This window comes from Pseudophryne corroboree, chromosome 2, assembly GCF_028390025.1.
Source record: "Pseudophryne corroboree isolate aPseCor3 chromosome 2, aPseCor3.hap2, whole genome shotgun sequence".
Taxonomy (NCBI): Eukaryota; Metazoa; Chordata; class Amphibia; order Anura; family Myobatrachidae; genus Pseudophryne; species Pseudophryne corroboree.
The window spans coordinates 515561915-515578939 of NC_086445.1; the positions used below are offsets into that span (position 1 = coordinate 515561915).

The 17025-nt window shown below is 47.2% G+C and overlaps 1 protein-coding gene across 19 annotated transcripts in view; it reads right to left on the bottom strand.

Annotated features, from left to right (window-relative positions):
* Nucleotides 1–17025, bottom strand: part of MACF1 (microtubule actin crosslinking factor 1) — a 564002-nt gene that overhangs the window by 67027 nt on the left and 479950 nt on the right. For all 19 annotated transcript variants that reach the window (XM_063954114.1, XM_063954106.1, XM_063954121.1 and 16 more), the window contains 5 exons: nt 13563–13733; nt 13157–13312; nt 12859–13065; nt 12559–12678; nt 6513–6682 (listed from right to left, as the gene is read on the bottom strand). In XM_063954114.1, coding sequence (XP_063810184.1) covers nt 6513–6682; nt 12559–12678; nt 12859–13065; nt 13157–13312; nt 13563–13733 — 824 coding nt within the window. The remainder of the gene's footprint in view (nt 1–6512; nt 6683–12558; nt 12679–12858; nt 13066–13156; nt 13313–13562; nt 13734–17025) is intronic.

The following is a 17025-nucleotide window of genomic DNA, read 5'->3' on the forward strand; positions in this document are numbered from 1 at the left end:
AGAGGAAGAGGAGGAAATACATAGACCGACTGGGACACCCACGGTGTCGCCAGGGCGTCTACAGCTATCGCCTGAGGGTCTCTTGACCTGGCGCAATACCTCTGTAGTTTTTTGTTGAGGCGGGATGCCATCATGTCAGAGAGAAGGGGTCACCAATACCCAATTGCCCACAAGAATCAGATCGTGTCCTCACAGCAGCCGATTACAGCATTTGCCAGCAACTGCTTATCTCCAACGAGACTGCACCATCATTTTCCTGTATCATACTGGGAACACCAGACATCCTGCCCTGTTGAGCACTATTCCATCTGTGCTGGGGGTAGAGAACGGTGTATTGGTGCATCCACACTGTGCTGGAGGGTGGAGAGCGGTTCCCTTCTTGCGCCGCAGACGGATTGCGCCATTGACGAATCCCGCCGCTGACGGATGTCTCACCCGTGCACAGGGTGATATAGAGCGGCCTCACACAAACATCTGCAGTGCAGCGAGGAAAAGTCGACGTAGACTGTGAGTAACAGTTAATATACAACTCCTATTTCTGCACCGTTCATACATCTAGTGGATTTGGAAGTTGATGAACTTTTTCCAGCTGGAATTGAACTTACAAAATTTGAGGACACTCATATGCACGGCCGTGTTAGAATCTTTGTGCTTCTATTGTGGGCGAGTATTCAAACAAAGATAAAATCAAATAGAGAATTATCTCATATTCAAGGTTATTGTGACTGCCTTCTAAGTGCTTATAATTAGCCTATACCATTGCTTATTCTAGAGGTTTCAGAAACCTCAGCTTCATATGATTGTTATGCTGTGGTCTTATATATTTGAAAGTGTTATATGTTTTTAGTTTGTTCAATAAATTGTTTTATTTATTTATTTTTGTGTTCATCATTGGCATTGAGCGCCTACCTGGTAATTCTTTACATTTGCTTTGTTGTTTGAGGAGGCTGGCTACCTCCTCACCAGGTGGCAGCTAATCCCAGGGTGCACACATACACAGTTCTGCTCAGCGCCATCATAACCTTTTTTTCCTTTGGCGGGATGCCATCATGTCCACCTGTGGCAGCACCCACCGACTTGCAGTCTGTGCGAAGACTTCCTGATGAAGTCCCCACTCTCCCGGGTGGAGGTCGTGTCTGCTGAGGAAGTCTGCTTCCAGTTGTCCACTCCCGGGATGAACACTGCTGACAGTGCGCTTACGTGATTTTCCGCCCAGAGAATAATTCTGGTGGCTTCCGCCATCGCTACCCTGCTCCTTGTGCCGCCTTGTCGGTTTATATGAGCCACTGCGGTGATGGTGTCTGACTGAGAACCGGTTGGTCGCGAAGCAGGGTCTCCGCTTGACGTAGGGCGTTGTATACGGCCCTTAGTTCCAGAATGTTGATGTGAAGGCAAGTCTCCTGACTTGACCACAGACCTTGGAAATTTCTTCCCTGTGTGACTGCTCCCCACCCTCGGAGGCTTGCATCCGTGGTCACCAGGACCCAGTCCTGAATGCCGAATCTGCGGCCCTCGAGAAGGTGAGCACTCTGCAGCCACCACAGGAGAGACACCCTGGCCCTGGGGGATAGGGTGATTAACCGATGCATCTGTAGATGTGATCCGGACCACTTGTCCAGTAAGTCCCATTGAAAGGTCCTCGCATGGAACCTGCCGAAGGGAATGGCCTCGTATGATGCCACCATCCTACCCAGGACTGGAGTGCAGTGATGCACTGACACCTGTTTTGGTTTTAATAGGTTCCTGACCAGTGTCATGAGCTCCTGAGCTCTCTCTATCGGGAGATAAACCCTTTACTGGTCTGTGTCTAGAATCATGCCTAGGAAAGGCAGACGAGCCGTAGGAACCAACTGCGACTTTGGAATATTTAGAATCCAGCCTTGTTGCCGTTACACTTCCAGAGAAAGTGCTACGCTGAACAGCAACTGCTCTCTTGATCCCGCTTTTATGAGGAGATCGTCCAAGTATGGGATAATTGCGACCCCTTGCTTCCGCAGGAGTACCATCATTTCCGCCATTACCTTGGTAAATATTCTCGGTGCCGTTGAGAGACCAAACGGCAACGTCTGAAATTGGTAATGACAATCCTGTACCACAAATATGAGGTACGCCTGATGAGGTGGATAAATGGGGACATGAAGGTATGCATCCTTTATGTCCAGAGACACCATAAAATCCCCCCCTTCCAGGCTTACGACGACCGCTCTCAGCGATTCCATCTTGAACTTGAACCTTTTCAGGTATATGTTCAGGGATTTTAAATTCAATATCGGTCTGACCGAACCGTCCGGTTTCGGGACTACAACATGGTCGAATAATAACCCCCTCCTTGTTGAAGGAGGGGAACCTTGACCACCACCTGTTGAAGATACAATTTGTGAATTGCTGTTAACACTATTTCCCTCTCGTGGGGGGAAGCCGGCAGGGCCGTCGGTGTGGGGGCATCTCCTCGAAGTCCAGCTTGTACCCCTGAGACATAATATCTATTGCCCAGGGATCCAACAGGGAGTGAACCCACTTGTGGCTGAAATTTCGAAGACGTGCCCCCACCGGGCCTAGCTCCGCCTGTGGAGCCCCAGCGACATGCAGTGGATTTTGTAGAGGCCGGGGAGGACTTCTGTTCCTGGGAACTAGCTGTGTGGTGCAGCTTCTTTCCTCTGCCCCTGCCTCTGGCAAGAAAGGACGCACCTCGGACTTTCTTGTTTCTTTGTGATCGAAAGGACTGCATTTGATAATGTCGTGCTTTCCTAGTCTGTGCTGGAATATAAGGCAAAAGATCCGAATTACCAGCTATAGCTGTGGAGACCAGGTCCGAGATCCCTTCTCCACACAATCCTCAGCCTTGTAAGGTAAACCTTCCATATGCCTCTTAACTCGGCATCACCTGTCCATTGCATGTTCCACAGGACACGTCAAGCAGAAATCGACATAGCGTTGACTCTAGAACCCAGTAGACTAATGTCTCTTTGGGCATGTTTTATATATATATCTAAGACAGCATCTTTTATATATATATATATATATATATATATATATATATCTATCTGCATACCCTCCAACTGTACCTTTTTAATAGGTACAGTACCTTTTTTTCATGGTCTGTACCGATTTTTGGCTCTCCAAACTTCCATTGAAAGTATAGGAAAAGGGGCGTGGCCACGTCCCCTTTACCAGCGACCACGCCCCTTTTTCAGATTTGTACCGATTTTTCTGTGTAAAATGGGGGTCATTCCGAGTTGTTCGCTCGCAAGCTGCTTTTAGCAGCTTTGCACACGCTAAGCCGCCGCCTTCTGGGAGTGAATCTTAGCTTATCAGAATTGCGAACGAAAGATTAGCAGAATTGCGAATAGACACTTCTTAGCAGTTTCTGAGTAGCTCCAGACTTACTCGGCATCTGCGATCAGTTCAGTCAGTTTCGTTCCTGGTTTGACGTCACAAACACACCCAGCGTTCGCCCAGACACTCCTCCGTTTCTCCAGCCACTCCCGCGTTTTTCCCAGAAACGGTAGCGTTTTTTCGCACACACCCATAAAACAGCCAGTTTCCGCCCAGAAACACCCACTTCCTGTCAATCACATTACGATCACCAGAACGAAGAAAAAACCTTGTAATGCCGTGAGTAAAATACCTAACTGCATAGCAAATTTACTTGGCGCAGTCGCACTGCGGACATTGCGCATGCGCATTAGCGACTAATCGCTCCGTTGCGAGAAAAAAATAACGAGCGAACAACTCGGAATGACCCCCAATGTTGGAGGGTATGCATACATATACATATATATATACTAGGGTCTCAATCTCTGCTGATAAGGTATCTGTCCACGCTGCTACAGCGCTATAAACCCATGCCGACACAATCGCCGGTCTGAGTAGTGTACCAGAATGTGTGTAAATGGACTTCAAAGTACTTTTACTGCATGCTATCTGCAGGATCCCTGAGGATAGCTGTTAAGTCAGCGCTACCTTTTGGGCAAACGTGACACCCTAGGGGAAGATTCCCATCGTATCCTGGCCCTAGTAGGGAAAGGATACTCCCTGAGAATTCTTTGTGGGAAACTGCAGTCTCTTGTCTGGAGATTCTCGCTCTTTTTCTTCATGAGGGAAATTTACCTCAGCTTTCTTCCCCTTAAACATGTGTACCCTTGTGTCAGGGACAGATGAGTCATCAGTGATATGCAAAACATTTTTTATTACAATAATCATATATTGAATACTTTCCTGCCATTTTGGCTGTAACTTTGCATTATCGTAGTCGACACTGGAGTCAGACTCCGTGTCGATATCAGTGTCTATTATTTTGGATAGTGAGCATTGAGAGACTCTGAAGGTCTCTGCGACATAGGGACAGACATGGGTAGATTCCCTGTATGTTCTCTAATCTTTTGTGCAATAAACTTACCTTAGCACTTAATTTCACATATCCAAACAGGTGTCGGCGTTGTCGACGGAGACACCACTCACACACACATTTGCTCCATCTCCTCCTTAGGGGAGCCTTTTACCTCAGACATGTCGACACACACGTACCGACACACCACACACTCAGGGAATGCTCATCTGAAGACAATTCCCCCACAAGGCCCTTTGGAGAGACAGAGAGAGAGTATGCCAGCACACACCCCAGCGCTATAAACCCAGGAATAACACAGTAACTTAATGTTAACCCAGTAGCTGCTGTTTATATAGATTTATGCGCCTAATTATGTGCCCCCCCTCTCTTTTTACCCTCTTCTACCGTGTATCTGCAGGGGAGAGCCTGGGGAGCTTCCTCTCAGTGGAGCTGTGGAGAAAAAATGGCGCAGGTGAGTGCTGAGGAAGAAGCCCCGCCCCCTCGACGGCGGGCTTCTGTCCCGCTTAAATATAAATTTTCTTGGCGGGGGCTCATACATATATACAGTGCCCAACTGTATATATGTGTACTTTTGCCAAACGAGGTCCATATGCTGCCCAGGGCGCCCCCCCCTGCGCCCTGCACCCTTACAGTGACTGGAGTATGTGAGGTGTGTGGGAGCAATGGCACACAGCTGTGCGTTACCTCAGTGAAGAACGGAGTCTTCTGCCGCCGATTTCGAAGTCTTCTTGCTTCTCATACTCACCCGGCTTCTGTCTTCCGGCTCTGCGAGGGGGACGGCGGCGCGGCTTTGGGATCGGACGACGAGGGTGAGATCCTGTGTACGATCCCTCTGGAGCTAATGGTGTCCAGTAGCCTAAGAAGCAGGACCTAGCTTCAGAGAGTAGGGCTGCTTCTCTCCCCTCTGTCCCACGATGCAGAGAGTCTGTTGCCAGCAGAGCTCCCTGAAAATAAAAAACCTAACAAAATACTTTCTCACAGCAAGCTCAGGAGAGCTCACTGAACAGCACCCAGCTCGTCCGGGCACAGTCTCAAACTGAGGTCTGGAGGAGGGACATAGAGGGAGGAGCCAGAGCACACCAGAATCTAAATTCTTTTTTAAAGTGCCCATGTCTCCTGCGGAGCCCGTCTATCCCCTTGGTCCTTACGGAGTCCCCAGCATCCACTAGGACGTTAGAGAAAGTGCATTCCTGTGTCCAATGGACAAAGGGATTACAGTATCCATTGTATTGCTTTTGGAAGAATTGTATAAATAAAGCCTGCTGCAGCCTGGCCAGACACAAGACTCACAAAGTTATCTATCAGATGACCGGGGACCGGCCGGGTTGCGCAAGCTTGTCCACTCACGTATGTACATTGACTGTAGCCATTTACTCTGTTATATTGTAGAGTATTATTTGTATTGTAAACCCCCTTTCAGCAATAATCCACTGTGGTGTTGGAACCCAGCGGTAAAATCACAATTGGTGTCGTGTCCTCATTGCCCTGCTAAGGTTTAAAGTGTTTTATCATTGCATTGCATTACTGTGAAGGTTTAAAGTGTTTTATCATTGCATTACATTACTGCTAAGGTTTAAAGTGTTTTATCATTGCATTGCATTACTGTAAAGGGTTAAAGTGTATCTCTGGGTGTGCGCGCGCTGTGTACTTTGTACACCCAGCGCGGCGTTTGTACGCAAAGTCCGTACAGTGATACGGGACTCCGTACGCAAACAGTGTATAAAGTACGTAGCGTGTGTACTAAGTTTAGCGGCCGCAGCGGCTCCATGGTAAAGTGTATTCTAAGTGTGTATAAGGTATAGCTTTCTTTCCTGTAAGATAATCGACATTATCAAACTAAAACTGAGGTAATCTGCTGGTAGGCTGGAGATGGGAGGGGTTAGAGGGGGGAGGAGTTAGTTTTTATAGGTTCTGTGCCAAACTCCAATCCCACACACTCTAACTCATCAGTAAGTACGCAGCGTCCCCCAGATGGATGAAAGAGAAATTAAACTTATTGGTGCATATGTTTTGTAGAGAGATATTCAGGCATGCTAGAGTGCATAGATATCCCAATCACATACATTTCCAAAGGTTACAAATACAACTACTACATGGAAGTAACTAAAGAGGCGTGCAGCAAATCTTAGCAGAGCTGATATAAACAAAGAATGAAAATAACCTTTCCACTGATTTTCCACACACTGTGTCCCATTTATCCCTCACTTCTCCAAGAAGGTGATCGAGTTTCTGTACATCATCACTCAACAAGGCCTTTTCTTTTAATGCACGCCCTGTCCTGACAGTTGTGTCATAAACAGGCTGTTTACTTCCTAATGTTTTCTGGAATTCCTGTGGTGTGAGAGAAAAAATAAGAATTTACTTACCGATAATTCTATTTCTCATAGTCCGTAGTGGATGCTGGGAACTCCGTAAGGACCATGGGGAATAGCGGCTCCGCAGGAGACTGGGCACAAATAGAAAGCTTTAGTACTACCTGGTGTGCACTGGCTCCTCCCCCTATGACCCTCCTCCAAGCCTCAGTTAGGATACTGTGCCCGGACGAGCGTACACAATAAGGAAGGATTTTGAATCCCGGGTAAGACTCATACCAGCCACACCAATCACACCGTATAACTTGTGATCTGAACCCAGTTAACAGTATGATAAACAGAGGAGCCTCTAGAAAAGATGGCTCACTACAACAATAACCCGATTTAGTTAACAATAACTATGTACAAGTATTGCAGACAATCCGCACTTGGGATGGGCGCCCAGCATCCACTACGGACTATGAGAAATAGAATTATCGGTAAGTAAATTCTTATTTTCTCTGACGTCCTAGTGGATGCTGGGAACTCCGTAAGGACCATGGGGATTATACCAAAGCTCCCAAACGGGCGGGAGAGTGCGGATGACTCTGCAGCACCGAATGAGAGAACTCCAGGTCCTCCTCAGCCAGGGTATCAAATTTGTAGAATTTAGCAAACGTGTTTGCCCCTGACCAAGTAGCTGCTCGGCAAAGTTGTAACGCCGAGACCCCTCGGGCGGCCGCCCAAGATGAGCCCACTTTCCGTGTGGAATGGGCTTTTACAGATTTTGGATGTGGCAGGCCTGCCACAGAATGTGCAAGCTGAATTGTACTACAAATCCAACGAGCAATAGTCTGCTTAGAAGCAGGAGCACCCAGCTTGTTGGGTGCATACAGGATAAACAGCGAGTCAGATTTTCTGACTCCAGCCGTCCTGGAAACGTATATTTTCAGGGCCCTGACTACGTCCAGCAACTTGGAGTCCTCCAAGTCCCTAGTAGCCGCAGGTACCACAATAGGCTGGTTCAGGTGAAACGCTGAAACCACCTTAGGGAGAAATTGAGGGCGAGTCCTCAATTCTGCCCTATCCGTATGAAAAATTAGGTAAGGGCTTTTATATGATAAAGCAGCCAATTCTGACACGCGCCTGGCTGAAGCCAGGGCCAATAGCATTACCACTTTCCATGTGAGATATTTTAAGTCCACAGTGGTGAGTGGTTCAAACCAATGTGATTTTAGGAACCCCAAAACCACATTGAGATCCCAAGGTGCCACTGGAGGCACAAAAGGAGGCTGTATATGCAGCACCCCTTTGACAAACGTCTGAACTTCAGGAACTGAAGCCAGTTCTTTTTGGAAGAAGATCGACAGGGCCGAAATTTGAACCTTAATGGACCCTAATTTTAGGCTCATAGACAGTCCTGTTTGCAGGAAATGCAGGAAACGACCCAGTTGAAATTCCTCTGTAGGGGCCTTCCTGGCCTCGCACCACGCAACATATTTACGCCAAATACGGTGATAATGCTGCACGGTTACATCCTTCCTGGCTTTGATCAGGGTAGGGATGACTTCATCCGGAATGCCTTTTTCCTTCAGGATCCGGCGTTCAACCGCCATGCCGTCAAACGCAGCCGCGGTAAGTCTTAGAACAGACAGGGTCCCTGCTGGAGCAGGTCCCTTCGTAGAGGTAGAGGCCACGGGTCCTCCGTGAGCATCTCTTGAAGTTCCGGGTACCAAGTCCTTCTTGGCCAATCCGGAGCCACGAATATAGTCCTTACTCCTCTCCTTCTTATGATTCTCAGTACCTTGGGTATGAGAGGCAGAGGAGGGAACACATACACTGACTGGTACACCCACGGTGTTACCAGAGCGTCCACAGCTATTGCCTGAGGGTCCCGTGACCTGGCGCTATACCTGTCTAGTTTTTTGTTGAGGCGTGACGCCATCATGTCCACCTTTGGTTTTTCCCAACGGTTCACAATCATGTGGAAGACTTCTGGGTGAAGTCCCCACTCTCCCGGGTGGAGGTCGTGCCTGCTGAGGAAGTCTGCTTCCCAGTTGTCCACTCCCGGAATGAACACTGCTGACAGTGCTATCACATGATTTTCCGCCCAGCGAAGAATCCTTGCAACTTCTGCCATTGCCCTCCTGCTTCTTGTGCCGCCCTGTCTGTTTACGTGGGCGACTGCCGTGATGTTGTCTGACTGAATCAGCACCGGCTGACCTTGAAGCAGAGGTCGTGCTAGGCTTAGAGCATTGTAGATGGCCCTTAGCTCCAGGATATTTATGTGAAGTGATGTCTCCAGGCTTGACCACAAGCCCTGGAAATTTCTTCCTTGTGTGACTGCTCCCCAGCCTCTCAGGCTGGCATCCGTGGTCACCAGGACCCAGTCCTGAATGCCGAATCTGCGGCCCTCTAGAAGATGAGCACTCTGCAACCACCACAGAAGAGACACCCTTGTCCTTGGGGACAGGGTTATCCGCTGATGCATCTGAAGATGCGATCCGGACCATTTGTCCAGCAGATCCCACTGGAACGTTCTTGCGTGGAATCTGCCGAATGGAATCGCTTCGTAGGAAGCTACCATCTTTCCCAAGACTCTTGTGCATTGATGCACTGAGACTTGCCCTGGTTTCAGGAGGTTTCTGACCAGTTCGGATAACTCCCTGGCTTTCTCCTCCGGAAGGAACACCTTTTTCTGGACTGTGTCCAGAATCATCCCTAGGAACAGAAGACGTGTTGTCGGAATCAGCTGCGATTTTGGGATATTTAGAATCCAGCCGTGCTGCCGTAGCACTACTTGAGATAGGGCTAATCCGACTACTAACTGTTCTCTGGATCTTGCTCTTATCAGGAGATCGTCCAAGTAAGGGATAATTAAAACGCCTTTTCTTCGAAGAAGAATCATCATTTCGGCCATTACCTTGGTAAAGACCCGAGGTGCCGTGGATAATCCAAACGGCAGCGTCTGAAACTGATAGTGACAGTTTTGTACCACAAACCTGAGGTACCCTTGATGAGAAGGGTAAATGGGGACATGGAGGTAGGCATCTTTGATGTCCAGAGACACCATATAGTCCCCCTCTTCCAGGTTCGCGATCACTGCCCTGAGTGACTCCATCTTGAATTTGAACCTCTGTATGTAAGTGTTCAAAGACTTCAGATTTAAAATTGGTCTCACCGAGCCGTCCGGCTTCGGTACCACAAACAGCGTGGAATAATACCCCTTTCCCTTGTTGCAGGAGGGGTACCTTGATTATCACCTGCTGGGAATACAGCTTGTGAACTGCCTCCAATACTGACTCCCTGTCGGAGGGAGACGTTGGTAAAGCAGACTTCAGGAACCGGCGAGGGGGAGACGTCTCGAACTCCAATTTGTACCCCTGAGATACTACTTGCAGGATCCAGGGGTCCACTTGCGAGTGAGCCCACTGCGCGCTGAAATTCTTGAGACGGGCCCCCACCGTGCCCGAGTCCGCTTGTAAGGCCCCAGCGTCATGCTGAGGACTTGGCAGAAGCGGGGGAGGGCTTTTGTTCCTGGGAAGTGGCTGTCTGTTGCAGTCTTTTTCCCCTTCCTCTGCCCCGGGGCAGAAAAGAGGAACCTTTTGCCCGCTTGCCCTTATGGGGACGAAAGGACTGAGCCGGATAAGACGGCGTCTTTTTATGTTGAGAGGCTACCTGGGGTAAAAATGTGGATTTCCCAGCAGTTGCCGTGGCCACCAGGTCCGATAGACCGACCCCAAATAACTCCTCCCCTTTATAAGGCAATATTTCCATATGCCGTTTAGAGTCCGCATCACCTGACCACTGTCGCGTCCATAATCTTCTTCTGGCAGAAATGGACAGCGCACTCACTCTCGAAGCCAGAGTGGAAATATCCCTCTGTGCATCTCGCATATATAGAAATGCATCTTTTAAATGCTCTATAGTCAACAATATACTGTCCCTATCCAGGGTATCAATATTTTCAGTCAGGGAATCCGACCAAGCCACCCCAGCGCTGCACATCCAGGCTGAGGCGATTGCTGGTCGCAGTATAACACCAGTATGTGTGTATATACTTTTAAGGATATTCTCCAGTTTTCTGTCACCTGGTTCCTTGAGGGCGGCCGTATCAGGAGACGGTAACGCCACTTGTTTTGATAAGCGTGTGAGCGCTTTATCCACTCTAGGGGGTGTTTCCCAACGCGCCCTAACCTCTGGCTGGAAAGGGTATAATGCCAATAACTTTTTAGAAATTATCAGTTTTTTATCGGGGGAAACCCACGCTTCATCACACACCTCATTTAATTCGTCTGATTCAGGAAAAACTACAGGTAGTTTTTTCACACCCCACATAATACCCTTTTTAGTGGTACTTGCAGTATCAGAAATGTTTAACACCTCTCTCATTGCCGTGATCATGTAACGTGTGGCCCTACTGGAAGTCACGTTTGTCTCCTCACCGTCGACACTGGAGTCAGTATCCGTGTCGACGTCAGTATCCACCACCTGAGGTAACGGCCTTTTTAGAGACCCTGATGGTTTTTGAGACGCCTGGACAGGGACTAGCTGATTAGTCGGCTGTCTCATGTCATCAACCGTCTTTTGTAAGGAGCTGACACTGTCACGTAAATCCTTCCATAAAGCCATCCACTCAGGTGTCGACTCCTTAGGGGGTGACATCTCTATTATAGGCAATTGCCCCGCCTCCACATAATTTTCCTCCTCATACATGTCGACACAAACGTACCGACACACAGCACACGCACAGGGAATGCTCTGATAGAGGACAGGACCCCACTAGCCCTTTGGGGAGACAGAGGGAGAGTATGCCAGCACACACCAGAGCGCTATATATAGATATAGGGACAACCTTATATAAGTGTTTCTCCCTTATAGCTGCTGTATTGTTAATAACCCGCCAATTAGTGCCCCCCTCTCTTTTTTTACCCTGTTTCTGTAGTGCAGGACTGCAGGGGAGAGTCAGGGAGACGTCCTTCCAGCGGAGCTGTGAGGGAAAATGGCGCCTGTGTGCTGAGGAGATAGGCTCCGCCCCCTTCTCGGCGGCCTTTCTCCCGCTTTTTGTGAAAATCTGGCAGGGGTTAAAATTCATCCATATAGCCCAGGAGCTATATGTGATGTATTTTTATCCAGCCAAGGTGTTTCTATTGCTGCTCAGGGCGCCCCCCCTAGCGCCCTGCGCCCTCAGTGACCGGAGTGTGAAGTGTGCTGAGAAGCAATGGCGCACAGCTGCAGTGCTGTGCGCTACCTTGTGGAAGACAGGATGTCTTCTGCCGCCGATTTGCCGGACTCTTCTTGCTTCTGGCTCTGTAAGGGGGCCGGCGGCGCGGCTCCGGGACCGAGCTCCAAAGCTGGGCCTGTGAGCGGTCCCTCTGGAGCTAATGGTGTCCAGTAGCCAAGAAGCCCAATCCACTCTGCACGCAGGTGAGTTCGCTTCTTCTCCCCTTAGTCCCTCGATGCAGTAAGCCTGTTGCCAGCAGGTCTCACTGAAAATAAAAAACCTAAACTAAAACTTTCACTAAGAAGCTCAGGAGAGCCCCTAGTGTGCACCCTTCTCGTTCGGGCACAAAAATCTAACTGAGGCTTGGAGGAGGGTCATAGGGGGAGGAGCCAGTGCACACCAGGTAGTACTAAAGCTTTCTATTTGTGCCCAGTCTCCTGCGGAGCCGCTATTCCCCATGGTCCTTACGGAGTTCCCAGCATCCACTAGGACGTCGTGTAAGCGGGTTGCAGGCGTAAACCCCTAAACTTGACTTAAGAGAACCAAAAAGACAAAAATGAGGTGAAAACATACTCTTAAAGCCTCCGATGCTACATTCTCCCATGTCCATGTAGACACGAAAGGAAACAGGTGACTGCAAAATTCACATGAAGCTTGAGACAGAAATGTATAAACCATACAGGGTAACTAACCTTGTGCTTAGTAAGCTGTAATTTGATCTTGTCTGGATCATTAGAGATTTCCAGTTCTGAATCCAGATGATTCTCTGCCTCTTCCAGCCAATCAACCAACTTCTTCCAGGCTTCATGAAACTAAAACATAAAGAGAAAGCTTACATGTAAAATATAAAGGAAAACAGATGTATTATAAATTATGTATCTGCTGAAATACAGAATGTGTGAAATTAGCTGTACCCTCGTGCTGACAGTTCAGCGTAATACTACAAACACAAACAGCAATGTAACTCGTCCTTATTTGTACTCAGCATGTACCTGTTTTGCTCTTTTTCTGGCATCATCCAAGAAGCGCCCCCTCTCCACTGATCGTTGAACCACCTTTTCCCAACGGGACTGGACGCTAAGCAGAAGATTCTTTATTAGGACAACGTCCTGCTTCTGGCTGAGAAACTTCAGCTGGTTCCCGGTTTTATCCAACTCAATAATTTGCTCACGATGAACATTAACCTCATTCACAAAAACCTAAGACAACATGAACAAATTGAAATAAATTTAGTACAGCCATGAACTGTAAATAAAACCAGTTTATTAAAGACACCATCGAGGACACAACCTTGTGCTCGTCAATCTGGAAGAGAACCGTGTCCAGAATAAGACTGGGTGGAGATGCAATGTTCAGGCTTTGCTCAGCCTGGGTCAGCCAGTTGATGAAGTCTTGCAATGAATTCTGGAAGTCTGTGGCTAAATTGAGAGCTTCTTCCAATTTCCCCTGTTGAGAAAATTATTCACAAAATCAAAACTACAGACTTACCAGATGATTTAACTCATAGGACTTGAGCTAGGGCAATTTAACTGTAATTACACCACTATTTATCATGCAACAAATGTAAACTCATTAATATAAGTATGATCTAACATGAACTTAGTTATGAGAAAGGGTTAAAAAACAAAAACAAAAGTAAAATAGACTGTCCAGTCTACCAGAAATTGTCAGGCCACAGCTCATGTCACATATTTACCTTCCTCTCTTCCACTTTGTTGCAAATGTTTTGCCACTTCCTCTTCAGAAGAGCTACATTCTGCTCAGTTACAGAGCCAGTAGCATCATCTCGGCTCAAAAGCATTAGGTTTCCCTTGTCCAGAAGCTGTTTATAAAGCTCCTCATTTGCTTTGACCTCAGCATACAATTCCTTTACAATATAAGCAATCATGTTAGAAACAGGGATGCACAAAGCTCAAAGTTAAATTAAATCATTTTCTCTCATCAGCATAAACTGGAGAAGAACAGAAAATAATTCCAATGGCTTCACATTAACATGACATACATATTATTATAAAATGCATTAAAACACTAAAAACAGTTTTGTTTTTTTTCTATGATTCCATCTGGAAAACACTGTAACATGGGTTGCTTAAGGGAACCATAGGAGCTGTTATTGGGCTAATACACCATTTAAAGGAGGTAGCTTCTCCCCTCTGCAACCTGTGGTCAGCAGTGCAACTTTAAAAGTAGCCCTAAACCAAGGGTAAACAACCTAGGGGATATTAAATTCTGAAAATCTTTTGTGAGGGAAAAAAAGGTATTTTGCTGTGATTTTAAGTTTTTTTTCTCCAATCAATTTAATTATAGCCCATTTTTTTCTCTCCTGAAAAATTACCAGTTTTTGGGCAAAAAAAACATAGGATCTGGGATAAGTTCCTGGACCTGTGTGTTTTCACGGCTGTGATTGCAAAAATGGGGCATTTTAGGGATTTGTTTACTCCTGCCTTAAGCAGATAAAAAATATCCCTGATTAATGCCGGCATCATGGAAAACTGAATATCCCTGGTGTGCGTGCATGCGAATAAGCCATAGTAAATTACCACGGCTAATTGATATCCCCCTTGGGGTTACTTACAAACCAGCAAGGAACAAAAAACTTAAGGGTAAGAGTGGGAACACAGTGTCCCCCAATATGGGATGAGAGGAAAGAATACTGGACCACAGGACAATCTAAAGCCAAATTAGAGCCACTATAATCTCTGTTTACGTTGAGACTGGATTTATTTGACAATGCGAAGCAACGCAGGCAACAGGGGAAAAAACCCAAAAACATACCCCATGCTGAACGTCCAGGTAACAGTCATGGTGTCCACCACAAAAGCACTTGGATAACTGGCTCGGGAACAAAATCGAGGAACCATGCAGTTGTGGCGAGAGACCATAAAGTCCACCTCTGGCAGACCCCACCAGTGGCGGATTTAGCAGGGGGCGATTATGGCGAACACCCCCCTACACATACCGGCACCGGGATGGAGGCCGGGTCCCGCCGCGGTGTTGGGAACGGGGTGGAGAGCGGTGCAGCGCGGCGGGGGAAGGGGAGAGAGAGAGAGCGTCCTGACGCGCATACAGCGGCCTCTGTTCTGACCACGCCCCTCCTTCCTGTACGCGCGTCAGGACGCTCTCTCTCCCCGTCCCCCGCCGCGCTGCACCGCTCTCCACCCCGTTCCCAATACCGCGGCGGGACCCGGCCTCCATCCGACTCCTCATGCTGCTGGCTGCTGCCAAAATATGAGTAGGTGTCACTGTCAGTGTATGCCATGTCTTCTCCCCTCCAAGCTAAAGTAAGTGTGTGTGTGTGTGCGTCCTCCTGTGTGTGTGCCCTCTGTGTTCCATGTCTCCCCCCTCCGCTCCAAGCTAAAGTGCCTGTGTTCCATGTAGCGTATATGTCCCTGCATTATTTTGGCTCATTCAGTGTGCTGTAATGTGAATTTCGGCTCATACGTTGTGCTATGATGTGAATTTCGGCTCATTCAGTGTGCTATAATGTGAATTTTGGCTCATTCTGCGTGCTATAATGTGAATTTCGGCTCATTCAGTGTGCTATAATGTGAATTTCGGCTCATTCAGTGTGCTATAACGTGAATTTTGGCTCATTCTGCGTGCTATAACGTGAATTTTGGCTCATTCTGCGTGCTATAACATGAATTTCGGCTCATTCTGCGTGCTATAATGTGAATTTCGGCTCATTCTGCGTGCTATAATGTGCATTTCGGCTCATTCTGCGTGCTATAATGTGCATTTCGGCTCATTCTGCGTGCTATGATGTGCATTTCGACTCATTCTGCGTGCTATGATGTGAATTTCGGCTCATTCTGCGCGCTATAACGTGAATTTTGGCTCATTCAGTGTGCTATAATGTGAATTTCGGCTCATTCTGCGTGCTATAATGTGAATTTCGGCTCATTCAGTGTGCTATAATGTGAATTTCGGCTCATTCAGTGTGCTATAATGTGAATTTCAGCTCATACAGTGTGCTATAATGTGAATTTCAGCTCATTCAGTGTGCTACAATGTGAATTTCGGCTCATTCAGTGTGCTATAATGTGCACTTCGGCTCATTCTGCGTGCTATAATGTGCATTTCGGCTCATTCTGCGTGCTATGATGTGAATTTCGGCTCATTCTGCGTGCTATGATGTGAATTTCGGCTCATTCTGCGTGCTAGAACGAGAATTTTGCCTCATTCTGCGTGCTATAACGTGAATTTTGGCTCATTCAGTGTGCTATAATGTGAATTTCGGCTCATTCAGTGTGCTATAATGTGAATTTCAGCTCATACAGTGTGCTATAATGTGAATTTCAGCTCATAGTGTGCTATAATGTGAATTTCAGCTCATTCAGAGTGCTACAATGTGAATTTCGGCTCATTCAGTGTGCTATAATGTGCACTTCGGCTCATTCTGCGTGCTATAATGTGCATTTCGGCTCATTCTGCGTGCTATGATGTGAATTTCGGCTCATTCTGCGTGCTATAACGTGAATTTTGGCTCATTCTGCGTGCTATAACGTGAATTTTGGCTCATTCAGTGTGCTATAATGTGAATTTCGGCTCATTCAGTGTGCTATAATGTGAATTTCAGCTCATACAGTGTGCTATAATGTGAATTTCAGCTCATACAGTGTGCTATAATGTGAATTTCAGCTCATTCAGTGTGCTACAATGTGAATTTCGGCTCATTCAGTGTGCTATAATGTGCACTTCGGCTCATTCTGCGTGCTATAATGTGCATTTCGGCTCATTCTGCGTGCTATGATGTGAATTTCGGCTCATTCTGCGTGCTATAACGTGAATTTTGGCTCATTCTGCGTGCTATAACGTGAATTTTGGCTCATTCAGTGTGCTATAATGTGAATTTCGGCTCATTCTGCGTGCTATAATGTGCATTTCGGCTCATTCTGCGTGCTATGATGTGAATTTCGGCTCATTCTGCGTGCTATAACGTGAATTTTGGCTCATTCTGCGTGCTATAACGTGAATTTTGGCTCATTCAGTGTGCTATAATGTGAATTTCGGCTCATTCTGCGTGCTATAATGTGAATTTCGGCTCATTCAGTGTGCTATAATGTGAATTTCGGCTCATTCAGTGTGCTATAATGTGAATTTCAGCTCATTCAGTGTGCTATAATGTGAATTTTAGCTCATACAGTGTGCTATAATGT